Source organism: Nyctereutes procyonoides, unplaced genomic scaffold (genome assembly GCF_905146905.1).
Source record: "Nyctereutes procyonoides isolate TBG_1078 unplaced genomic scaffold, NYPRO_anot_genome, whole genome shotgun sequence".
NCBI classification, from domain to species: Eukaryota; Metazoa; Chordata; class Mammalia; order Carnivora; family Canidae; genus Nyctereutes; species Nyctereutes procyonoides.
This window is the reverse complement of record NW_026575121.1, coordinates 45,394,561-45,407,723: the sequence shown is the minus strand read 5'-3', so window position 1 is coordinate 45,407,723 and position 13,163 is coordinate 45,394,561. Positions and strand designations below refer to the sequence as shown.

Genomic DNA, 13,163 nt, shown 5'->3' with positions numbered 1-13,163 from the left:
GGAACACTCCCACCTACCCCAATGTCCATGCCACCCTCAAGTGTTTCAAGATATATCCTAATTAGTCTAAACTCATCACAGAAATTCCAACACCCCTGCCAATAAGGAGTATGCCTAACCCTTTACTCTCACAAATTCGTCTACCCTTATCTTCCTTCTGACACTTTCACTTACATTTCTCTTATGATGTTGTAGAGCAAGGGCACGTGACCCAGTTTTGACAGGGAAATCTGATGAGGAAGCTTCTAAGAAAGGTTTCCTTGCTCTCAAAAAAGAGATACTGAATTTTGTCATTATCTAGATTCAATGCCCACAAAGTGAACTGCAGTTAACTTTGAACATGAGGGAGCTAGCCTAAGGACAAAGCTGAAAAGATAGGAGGGTACAGAGATGCTAAATAAACCACCGTGAAGAAGCCTCAGAAATTCTTGTTATATAAGATAATTTCCTTATTGTCTATACTACATGCATTAAAGTTTTCTATTACTTTAAAGCAAAAGCATTCCAACATGTTACCAGAGCCAATATCTGGAATCTTAAAAACAATGAGATAGCAGATGTGACAGAGAATAATATTCTGATGAAAATCAGACTACTTTGGATGATAATACTTTAATTCTCAGGATTCTGACTACTTATTTTGGTTTCTAATAAAAGCACAACTATAGTCAATGAAGGTTCTAATTTTTTAAAAAAGATTTTATTTATTTATTCATGAGAGAGAGAGAGAGAGAGAGAGAGAGAGAGAGAGAGAGGCAGAGACTCAGGCAGAGGGAGGAGCAGGCTCCATGCAGGGAGCCTCATGTGGGATTCCATCCCAGGTCTCCAGGATCACACCCTGGGCTGAAGGCAGTGCTAAACTGCTGAGCCACCGGGCTGCCTTCTAATTTTTTTAAGAAGCAGTTTTACTTTATTCTACCTTAAAATATAATATTCCTATGTAGTATTTTGTCAAGTAGCATCATCCTTGCCTTGGTTTTTTTTTAAACCTAGACCAATCTATAAAATATGAGATTAACTGCAGTCTAATAGATACAAAATACATAATTTGTTTGAAAGAAAGCAAATTATAAAATCTAACCAGAATAACATGTAACATTAATTGCAGCTACCCACACCAGGTTATTCTAATTCAAACTCCTTAGACATATGGCTTAATAGTCAATTCTCAGTAAAAACCATAGTAAATCAATTTTCCCTACTGAGGGCAGAAAATTAGACAAATGAGCAGAAGTTTCTAAAATGAACTGGGATTATTTCTTGGAAAGAAATTCCACACCTGAGGCTACAGAAGTAGGAAGAATCCTTCTCAAGGCTCTACTGTAAAACCAATATGATACCAACCAATGTGGGACATGGACTTTTATTTTTTTTACTTTTAAAATATTTTATTTATTTATTCATGAGAGTACAGAAAGAGGCAGAGACATAGGTAGAGGGGGAAGCAGGCTCCCTGCGGGGAGCCCAATGTGGAACTTGATCTCGGCACTCCAGGATCACACCCTGGGCCAAAGGCAGACACTCAACCACGGAGGCACCCAGGGGTCCCGGGACATGGACTTTAAGATCATTGGTTCTGCACATTAGAATCAACTTGGAGCGCTGACAAAGCTCAGTTGCCTGGCTTTCACTCCAAAACCAAATCTTTCTAAGTCTCAGGGGGTAGACATTTGTATTTTTTTTTAAAGTTCTCCAGATGTACAGTGATGGGTTGAGGACCACTGATTTATTACACTTTGATGTAGAATTAATCATATTTTAAGGGTTTTAGACATTTTAATCAATAAGATGATGTGAGTCCCTAGGAATTAAGCCAGCCACATAACAACTTTGAATACTTTTAAGTACTGCTGGTACTTGTTAATAATCAATCCCCACAGATTAACCTTGCACTGAATCATGCTTAATGAAAATCTGTACTATAGTGAGGTTTTGCCCCTCATTTAAATGTTTGTTGGTGACATGACCAATGTAACTTTCTCCATTCTAGTATAAGACAGATTTCAGACATAAACATAAGCATCAAATCAAACTCAGTCTTGGAGAAGGTAGCTCAGAGTCAGGACTAGTTGAATGAGAATGGTTCATGTGAACCCTAAGAAAAAGCTAACCATTCAGGATGTTGAAAAAAACACTGGAAGATATGGACAAGGTTCAGGGTGAGCCAGGGCAAGTATGGCTGACATTCAGTGGCCCAAAGGTGGCAGAGGCCACAAATGTGACCACTCTAGGGCCTACAGTCAATGTTTAGATGTGTAATCAGGGATGAGGAAAGAGACCATAAATGAAAGCCTGGAGAAGGAAGCAAAACAATCACTATAGGATCTAGTAGAATCTCATGCATCCACAAAATAAATAAAATAACCTCTTTTTTTTTTAAAGATTTTATTTATTTATTCACGATAGACAGAGAGAGAGAGAGGAGAGAGGGAGAGAGAGAAAGAGAGAGAGAGAGAGAGAGAGAGAGAGAGAGAGGCAGAGATATAGGCAGAGGGAGAAGCAGGCTCCATGCCAGGAGCCTGACGCGGGACTCAATCCCGGGACTCCAGGATCGCACCCTGGGCAAAAGGCAGGTGCCAAACCACTGAGCCACCCAGGGATCCCCATAAAATAACCTCTTGAGCTACAGGCAAATTGCCAGGAAGGCAACAGGTGAATGAGCTTTTGGATTAGACTACACCATAGGTTGTATAGTTTGTACATAAAGTGACTGTAGCAGAGCATTCAGGGACTGCTGAGTCTTTACCAGTCCTAAAAATAACTGTCACATGAAATAATAAAGACTTATGGTTAAAAGGGACTTCACAAGCAAATTAGTCTCTATCCAATGCTATCCAATGTCTATCCAATGCTATCAGTAGACCTGGGTTTCATCTGTCTATCCAATGCTATCAGTAGACTAGGTTTCATCAATGCCTTTCGAAACTACAGAAGATAAATGTCAAAGTTTATAAAGATAAAAAAATGGGGCACCTGGGTGGCTCAGTGGGTCAAGCAATGGATTCTTGATTTCAGCTCAGGTCATGATCTCAGGGTCATGAGATCAAGCCCCGAGTCGGGCTCTGTGCTGGGGGGCTTGGAACCTGCTTGGGCTTCTCCCTATCTCCTTCCTACCCTCCTCCAATCAATCAATCAATCAATCAATCAATATAAAAGAAATGGTAGGACTGAAGTAACTTTTAGGAATGAGCCATACTGATCCAAACTACTATTAAGAAAAATTTAACCTTTAAGTTTGTTTGCATTCAAAAATAACTCGAGTAGCTTATCCCTTTTGTCATTTCCTTCACAAAAAGAACTTTATTTAAAAATGTTTGGGTTCCCATTGTGTCACCATGTAAATATTTTTTCAGACTAAAAGATATTTAAAAAAATTTCTCTCTTCATACATTAAGTTACTGGTGACCTGGTGTCCATAACACATGTTCCTTGAGTTAAATTTCTAGCTGTGGCAATATACATTTTGAACTAGGCAATTGGTTTCATCTAATGTAGTCTCAATTTCTGTTCTACCTGCACCCACTTATCTTGATGGTCAATGAGATTTAATGGGTTGAATTTCTAAGCAGATTGATTCTTCCAAATGGGTAATGAACTCATTAAGAAGTAAACTCCTAATCCTTTGTTTTGATAGACATTCTACAATCTCAGTCTTCATTCTGACATGTTAATTCAGATCTACTAAATCTACTAAAATACTGTATAGATGTTTATCATTGATCACAAGAAGTTGTTCATTTCTGTTTGGGCTAGGAATCTTGCTTCTGTAGGGCAATACGTAGTCAATCTAAAATTTTGACGAAATATTTATGGAGGTAAATTGGATTTTGGAAACATTTCAAACTTTGATCATTCCTAAAATGGTTGCAAGCTCCCACAAAGACAATCCCTAACCAGTTTACACAACTTGGTGAAAGGACAGCCATATAAAGTAGTGCAGTTTCTATCTCACTTAAAAACTGATTTTCCAATTTAGGTTGCTCTATTTATTAGCATTTTTCTGTTTATAAAGATTAATGCTAGGTTATCAAAAAAGCAAAAAGGTTTAGAATGTATAGAGAAAACTAAAAACCATCCATAATTCTACTACCCAAAACACAGAAACAATCTGTTAATATTTTTGTCCTTCTTTCTGCTTAATTCTCTGCATTTTTTAACATATTTCAAATTATAAAATATAAAGTTAAATGTTCTGCTTTTCTAACTTAATATTATAGCTATTAAAATGCGTAAGAGGATTCACTTACCATCTGCCTACTGTTGGACACTTGTTTTTAATTTTTAATATTCAAAAAAACATAACATAAAGATATTTGTGCGTAATTTTTTTTCTATATTTAGGATATACACTTATGTATATATTCTTACCAGATTCTCCAGCACCAAAATGATCAAATGGATTCCCTTCAGCATCTGGGTTTAGTAACATCATTTCAAATGAGATATCTTCCACCTGAGAATTCTCATTGTCATCTCTGCACGTATACTTGTCTGCATAAAACACATGCCACGTTTGTGGATATGGAATCTGGGATACTGTCAGATTATGTTCAGTCTGATTCATGGTCACTTTAAAGAGAAAGAAAATAGCATTTTCAAAGCAAAACTCTCAAATGTTTTCATCGTTTTAGTCATATAATCAACTCACAGAATTCTTTTGTTTTGTTCTTACTGTCTTGAAAATTGAAGCCCTGGTATAGTACTGGAATAAGGTCTGTAAATCATAAGGCAGATAAAAATAACATATCTTAACCAAAGGAGTCACTATAAAAGTATTGTGAAACACCACAAATGACATTTTGAATCTGAATTTTAAATATTTCAAAGTCTTCAAGTAGATTAGTAACATTAAAATCTTTTTATTGTGGTAAAATATACATAAACATAAAAGTTACCATTTTAACCTTTTTGAAGTATACAGTTCTATGGCATTACGTACATTTCACAATGCTGTGTAAGAACTGCAGGGATACTTTTGAAAATTAGATTTGAGTTAAAATGGAGCATTCAACTCAGGTAATCATTATTATACCTAAAAACTATGACCAACAAATACCTTCAAAAGATTTTCCAGAATCTTTTTCTCATTGATCATTCTTTAAAAAGGAACTGAAAGGAGAACATAAATGACCAGAATAAGAGCTGTTATACTGGGTCAGGTCTATATGGTGGGGGGGATGGGGAGTCTTATGAATGCTGGCATCACACGGATCTGTGTTTGAATCCTGACTCCAATACTTACTTACCTTCTGTGTAAACTTGAGCAAGTTATATAAGTAATGACACTTTCTTCATCTGTAAAATGAAGGTAATACTTAGAGCAAAGAGCTGATAGGAAAACTAAGTTATAGGAGTCACTTAGCATGACGCCTGTCACACAGTAGTTACTGAATTATGGGTTCATTCTCCTTTTCCTTTATTTAAGACAAGGTAGTTATTCTAATAAGTGTCCTCCAGGGTAATACTGCTCCCCTCTAGTGATTTGAAAATGTATAGGGACAGTTCTGTTGTCACACAGTTGAGAAGGTCCTTGGAGGGAGGCTGTACTAAGCCTCATGCAATCCAAGGTAAAGTTTCATATAATAAAGACCTGTTCTGCCCCAAATGCCAATAGCAGCCTTCTGAGAAACACTTAATGATGTCTAAGATGCCTTCCAAATTTGAAACTATGACTCTGACTTAAGAGGCACTCACTAACACCACCACAAAGTTGTAGGAGAGTAGTGTCTCAAACGCTACATATAATAAAAAGAGTAGAAGAGTTAAAGGAGGAAGTGTTGGTGCTATTACTTAACAACCTTGCAACTCACCAAATAAATTGCTTAACCTCTCAAAATGTGCTTTTTTCAGTAGTAAAATTAAGATACCTGACCTGTCTAACTCAGAGTTCTTGTGAGAAACAAATGAGACAGTATATGAAAATCCCATGTAAAGAGTATAATTCTATACAAAATATTCTTAAAATATAAGATTATGATGGTCTCAATTCCCAACTCTAGATTTCCCCCACAGCATGCCAGCTAGTCTTTCTCAATTGAAGAAAAAAATCTTTTTTAAAAAATGTTATTTATTTATTTGACAGAGAAAGAGATCGCACAAGCAGGGGGAATGGCAGAGGGAGAAGCAGGCTCCTCACTTTCTCAATTGAAGAAAAAATGCATTTTATTTTCTTAAAGATTTTATTTATTTATTTGAGAGAGGGAGCACTGAATTAGGGCTAGAGGGAGAGGGAGAAGCCAGTTCTCCAATGAATGGAGATCCTGATGTGGGACTTGATCCCAGGACCCTGGGATTATGAACTGAGCTGTAGGCAGATGCTTAACCGACTGAGCTACACTGGCTTATGAACTTACTCATTTTTTTAGGTGTCAGGATGCTATTGTTGTTATGGAGAAAAACGTCCCTACTCTTAAGAAGCAAGCTGAAATATAAGTGGGGCAAAATGCTCATGACGTCAACAGCTTATTTTCATATGCTTTGATTAAATACAAAAATCACAAACATACAAATACAAAGCAATGTAACAAAATATTAACAGTTATTGAATCTAAGCAAAGGATATATACCAATGTTAGCTGTACTATACTTTCACTTATTGAAAACTTTCCAAATAAAATGTTTAAAAAATGCTATTTTGGGAGGCACCTGGATGGGTTAGTTGTTGAGTGTCTGCCTTTGGCTCAGGTGGTGATCCTGGGGTCCTGGCATCAAGTCCTGCATCAGACTCTTAATAGGGAGCCTGTTTCTCCCTCTGCCTATGTCTCTGCCTCTCATGAATAAATAAATACAACCTTTTTAAAAAATGGTATTTATAAGTTGTCTTTAGAAATGAGATACAGGTCAGGATACAAATTTTGAGGACTTAGACTTTACACCTGGGAATTTCATGAACTATATTTAAAGTGGATAAGATGATTTTATTAACAATGCCATAGCATTGCTTATTTGGACTATCCTAATTTAGCTGACGTTTATACTGTTGTTTTTTGGTTCATTTATTTATCTTTTTACTATATAGCTTCTTGAAATTGTAGCAAAGACTCTAGTTTCCATTAAATAGTTGAAGACCTTTAATAAGAATTTAAAATACGATTAACCTTTTAGTGGCTCAGAAATTAGGCTTTTAAAATGTGCAGCTCACAATTACATAATCTGGACCTTATAAAGGTTCTGATATGTTGCTGTTTTATCACTTGCATTCTTTTCTTAGATAAAACAACACAAAAATTAACCATTATATTTTTCACCAATATACTTTTTAATGTTTTTTCAATTATACAGATTTACATCAAATAAAAACAAAAGTGTGCTTCAAAAGTGATAATGGCCTTCAGTTTTTTGTCTTGTGGCCTGTTTCAGTTTTACCAAGCCTGGGAAACAAGCCTCTTGACAAAACTGTATGTTCATTGTTTTTGAGACAAAAGACTACCACACAGCATGCATATTCCATGCTGATGTAATTAGTATCTCACATATTAACAAAACTTGAATTGCAAAGAATAATGTTACATGGTTAGCTGCCCAATCATGTTATAAAACCAAACGAATACTGTTAACAAAAATACACAATAATAAAATGCTAACACTTTTAAATGATTTATAAAATATTCCAAATGCACAAAAGGAATTACTGTGCATATTAAAAAAATACTGAAATGTTTTATTTTATTTTTTAATTTTTTTTTGTTTTATTTATTTATGATAGGCACACAGTGAGAGAGAGAGAGGCAGAGACACGGGCAGAGGGAGAAGCAGGCTCCATACACCGGGAGCCCGACGTGGGATTCGATCCCGGGTCTCCAGGATCGCGCCCCGGGCCAAAGGCAGGCGCCAAACCGCTGCGCCACCCAGGGATCCCCTGAAATGTTTTATAAGTAAAATATTAGCTCTTGTAACCTGACAGCAAATTACCCTGAATCTCCTTGTTAATTTTTTTTACATAAAGTCATAATTTTCAGTGCTTTTAAATGTCTCGTTTGCTAGCTTTAAAAACCTACAAAATAGTTTTTATCATTTTTTAAAAATCTGATATTTTATGACTTTACTAAAAGGATGATTGAAAAATAATTTCTCAAACATTAATTTGGGGCAATGTATACTAACAAGCAACATTTGACACTAAGGAATTTTTCAAATCTGCTAATCTTTTCATAGTTCACAGCAGCATCAGTTAAGGTTTTACATTGAAGTTTGGCATAGTTAATGAACTCATTACCAATAGGCAAAAAGCTATTGCTTCCTAAAAGTCTCATTAATGGCCAGGAAATGAGAAATTATCTAAAAATATGTGGTACTACTACATAGTGATGAATTTAAGGATATGCTTTTTGTTTCAATGCATCAAAGGTCCTGAACAATTACATACTATATATACGATAACTAATATGTAAAAGTTAGAAAATATAGATTTTCTTAAGACTTGGCTTTTGTTGCTGGGAAAAGAGCTGATGAAATTTGCAGAAACTTAATTTATTTCAGGTCCCAAAATTTAACAAAACAATCTTCATTCCTCACAAATTCCTATTTTCTGAGATCTTCCATTCCAATAATTCCAAAGAATACCCTTGCATTCAACAGAAGAATAGAGAAGAAGGAAAAATAGTCTGAGAAACAACTGTAAGAGGTTTATAAGTTATAGCCTTATATATAAGCAACTCCATCCTAAAGAGTTATAATTAAAATTGCAGCAGTTTGATTTTCAACCTTCTTGTGGTATGGATAGGTAAACTGAGGCTCGAAGAAAACAGGCAGTGATTCTCAGTTTAGCAGTCTTTCCATTGTACCATGCTGTCTCCCTGTACAGGTCTGTGACCGAAGGTGTATGACTGATACAAAAATGTTTTTACAAGTGCATATAATACATAGTATGATATTAACCAGGGAATATAAAAAACTAAATCAATTACTACAACTCAAAGCTTTAAACAGCCTGCTAAGTTTTTACTGGAAGAAAAAGACCAAATACAAAGCAATCAAACTACCAACCAAATACAAAAGGTGCCAAATACAAAGCAATCAACCTAGCAACCAAAAAAAACCCTCAATCTCTTCCACAAATGGTGCTGGGAAAATTGGACAGCCACATCCAAAAGAAGGAAATATATATACACAAAAATAAACTAAAATGGATTAAAAACCTAAATATGAGACCTGAAATCATAGAAATCCTTAAAGAGAACACAGGCAGTAGTTTTTCTAACATCAGTTGCATCAACATTTTTCTAGATGTCTTCTGAGGCAAGGGAAATAAAAGCAAAAATAAATTATTGGAACTACATCAAAATAAAAATCTTCTGCACAGCAAAGGAAACAAGCAACAAAACAAAAAGACAACACGGGAGAAGATACTTGCAAATGACACATCTGATAAAGGGTTAGTATCCAAAATATATAAAGAGCTTATACAACCCACCACCCAAAACCCCACAAATAAACCATTAAAAAATGGGCAGAAGACATGAACAGACATTTCTCCAAAGAAGACATACAGATGGCCAACAGACATCAAAAAAATGCTCAACATTACTCATCATCAGGAAAATGCAAATCAAAACCACAATGAGTTATCACCTCACACCTGTCAGAATGGTCAAAATAAAAAACACAAGAAATAACAACTGTTGGCAAGGATGGTGGAGAAAAAGGAACCCTTTTTCATTTTTGTTGGGAATGCAAACTGGTGCAGCCATTCTGGAAAACAGTATGGAGGTTTCTTAAAAAAAAAAAATTAAAAATAGAAATACCATATGATCCAGTAATTTCACCACTGGGTATTTATCCAAAGAATATGAAAACATTAATTTGAAAAGATACACACACCCCTATATTTACTGTTGCATTATTTACAACAGTCAAGATATGGAAGTGGCCCAACTGTCCATTAACAGATGAATGGATAAAAAAGAAATATATATATATGTGTGTATATATATATATATATATACACACATATATATATACACATATGTACACGCAATGGTATAATAGTCATAAAAAATGAAATCTTCCATTTGCAAAAATGAGTCAATAATCAGAGAAAGACAATTACCATATGATTTCATTCATATGTGGAATTTAAGAAACAACACAAACTAACAAAGAAAAAAGACCCCCCCCCCCCAAAAAAAAGACTCTTAACTATAAAGAACAAACTGATGGTTACCAGAGGGTAGATGGGTGGAAGGATAGGTGAAAATGATGAAGGGGATTAAGAGAACATTTATCATGATGAACACTGAGTAAGGTACAAAATTGTTTGATAACTATATCACACACCGGAAACTAATATAGCACCCTATTAACTATACTGGAATTAAAATTAAAAAAAAGAACAAAACACCCTTCAAGTCCTAAGTTCTATGACAATTCAACCTACAAATACTTAGTAAAAACTTAATTACTAGGGTATTGTAAAATTTCATTCTCATAGTACCATGTAACTAACATTCATAGTACTTACCACTATTCCAATTTCACATTTATTTACATTGATCAGATTCATTCCTGTCACCCTCACTAGCCTTAAGGACCAAGCAAGTGTATTTTGGTCTCTGATTTATCACAAGTGCCTTGCCTAGTACATGAAACAATGGGAGTGCTCAATGAAATGAGTAGACCAAAGGAGCCCTGCTGCTCTCATTGATTTTATAACAAGTAAATAAGATGTGAAGTGGTAACTATAATATGTGCTGTGGAAGAAAAACAAGCTATAGAAACTCAAGTGTTGGGCAGCCTGGGTGGCTCAGTGGTTCAGCGCAGCCTTCGGCTCCAGGGCGTGATCCTGGAGACCCAGGATCGGGTCCCACATAGGGCTCCCTGGGTGGAGCCTGCTTCTCCCTCTGCCTGTGTCTCTGCCTCTGTCTCTCTTTTTTTCTCTGTGTCTCTCATGAATAAATAAATAAAATCTTAAAAAAAAAAACAAAACTTAAGTGTCAATAACTAAATGGAGGGAAGAGCCAAAGAGGGAAAGAAGAACAAATAGAGGAAAAACCTATGCAAAGGTACAGGATGGCAATGAAATAAAACAAGCAAGCCTACAAGTAAAATGAGGCAGAAGGGGACAATGCTGTGAGATAACCTGGGGGGTACACGATGGCTAGACCATGATGGCTTTGCTGATCTGGTTAAGGAGACCTGTCTGTGTCCTAAGAGTCGCAGAAAATGACTGGGGTATTTCTGGGTGTGATGAGGAAGTGATTGTGTCATGATCAAATCTGCTGTTCAGAAGGATCACCCTGGTTATAGGGGGCACCAGTATGGCTGTAGTGGCTAAGTAGAGACTACTGCATCAGGCACAAGATTATGGCAGCCTGGAATAACATGGTGGGGGCGGAGATGCAGAAAAATAGATGAATTCCATAGATACTTCGAGGTCACTTACTGACAGATTGGGAGGGGATGGAGAGGGCGAAAAGGGAGTGTTGGAAGACTCCATGGGTTCCAGCTTGTTTACTGGACAGATGGTGGTTCCAGTTCCTGAAACAGGGAACACTGCAAGAAGAAGACAACCAAGTTTGGATGGGCAAGTTGATGAGTTGGTTTTTGACATTATAACAAGTGGAAATGGAAGGCTAGAACTTTTTACAGATATGTGGAACATTTAAATGACCAAATTGGTATGGAAAAGAAAAGATAACTGATAATGAGTACTTGCACAAATTTCCCAGTTAAGTTCTGAAAATCAGGGGAAAGGGAAAATTATGTCACTGTCTCTTTGATGTCTGAATCTAGTCATTCAACATTTCTTCAGCATACTGTCAACGTCATCTTATAAATCTAGATAAAAGATCCCCACATCCTGCCCCACAGGATGGCAAAGATTGAGGGAGCTTCTACTCTTTTTTTAAAAGATGTATTTGTTTATTTGAAAGAGAGAGAGAACATTAGGTGGGGGGGGGGAGGCAGAGAAAGAATCTAAAGTGGACTCCACACTGAACGCAGAGCCTAATATGGGGCTCGATCTTGCAACCCTGAGATCATGACCTGAGCTGAAATCAAGAGTTGGGTGCTCAACCAACTGAGCACCCATGCACCCCTGGGGGCTTCTCCTCTTATCCATATTCTAGCTAGCTGCCTTATGAGGGACCCAGAGAGCTGCTGAGACTAGGAAGACCAGAAGTTCAGAAAATGGCAATGTTTCACTTAACCAGATTGCAAGAAGATTCAGACTCGCTGATACGCAGAACGGTAGCAGAAATATAAGGGGGGAAGGGGGAGAAGGATAATTCCTATTTTTTCTCATGGCTGCTTCACATTTACTAATGTCTCCTACAACCAATTAACTTCCAACGGTAAAATGGGTAGCACAGTATATGCTCTTCATTTCTACAGGAATTAGAAAAGAGTTTCGCTAATTCTGGATAGGGCACCCTAATACTTGGGATAATGCTGATGAGAATGGAAGGGTTCAAGGATACAGGCAACTAGGATAACAAAAGTAGAGCTTCTCCAGAGGCAAATCTAGAAGTGTACAAATGATGCCATGTTGGTACATCCTAAAATGACATACTGTGTCACCACATGACAATGACATGTTGCCAAACAGCATCACTTCAGCTAAATCATACAATTAACTGAGATAATACATGTTTAGTGCTTAGCTCAATGCTAGGAGATAATAAGCATTCAACACAAATGCTGTTATTTATCCCATGCTGCCACTGGACCAAAATACATTTGCCATATTGATATGAATTACTTAACTTGTAAGAAGTCCGAATGAAGTAAAGTATGTCTTTATACATTATCTGGATATTTTTCAAAAATTTTTAATGATAAAGGGAGGGAAACGGCATTCTATCCTTTGATCAAGGAATACTTCAGCTTAAAATGTACTAAACAAAATGTCATCACGGTGTGATGTGTCATGAAATACCTTGGTATGAAAACAAAAACTTCAACATTTAGGAGGAAAAAAGAACATATCTACTGATCACATTAAAAATGAAATACTCACTTGTCAACTGAGCTTTGGATAATTTTTCACCACAACTATAACCATGACCGCTTTCCTGTAGCTTTAGCCATTCCTGGGCTTGGAACAGGTAAAGTTTAGCTTCTTTTCCAACAGCTACTGCTATGTTGTTGATTCTGACGCAAAGAAGAGCATGGTCACCTTGACATTAAAACAAAAATTATTAACTAGTTTTGTTTGTTACAGAACT

At 36.4% G+C, this 13,163-nt stretch overlaps 1 protein-coding gene across 2 annotated transcripts in view; it reads right to left on the bottom strand.

Annotated features, from left to right (window-relative positions):
* Positions 1-13,163, bottom strand: part of GPR180 (G protein-coupled receptor 180) — a 31,543-nt gene that overhangs the window by 15,601 nt on the left and 2,779 nt on the right. The window contains exons 2-3 of one of the 2 annotated variants that reach the window (XM_055336000.1): positions 12,956-13,114; positions 4,369-4,569 (exon numbers count right to left, since the gene is read on the bottom strand). In XM_055336000.1, the coding sequence (XP_055191975.1) occupies positions 4,369-4,569; positions 12,956-13,114 (360 nt within the window). The remainder of the gene's footprint in view (positions 1-4,368; positions 4,570-12,955; positions 13,115-13,163) is intronic. The other variant, XM_055336001.1, reaches the window with a different exon arrangement.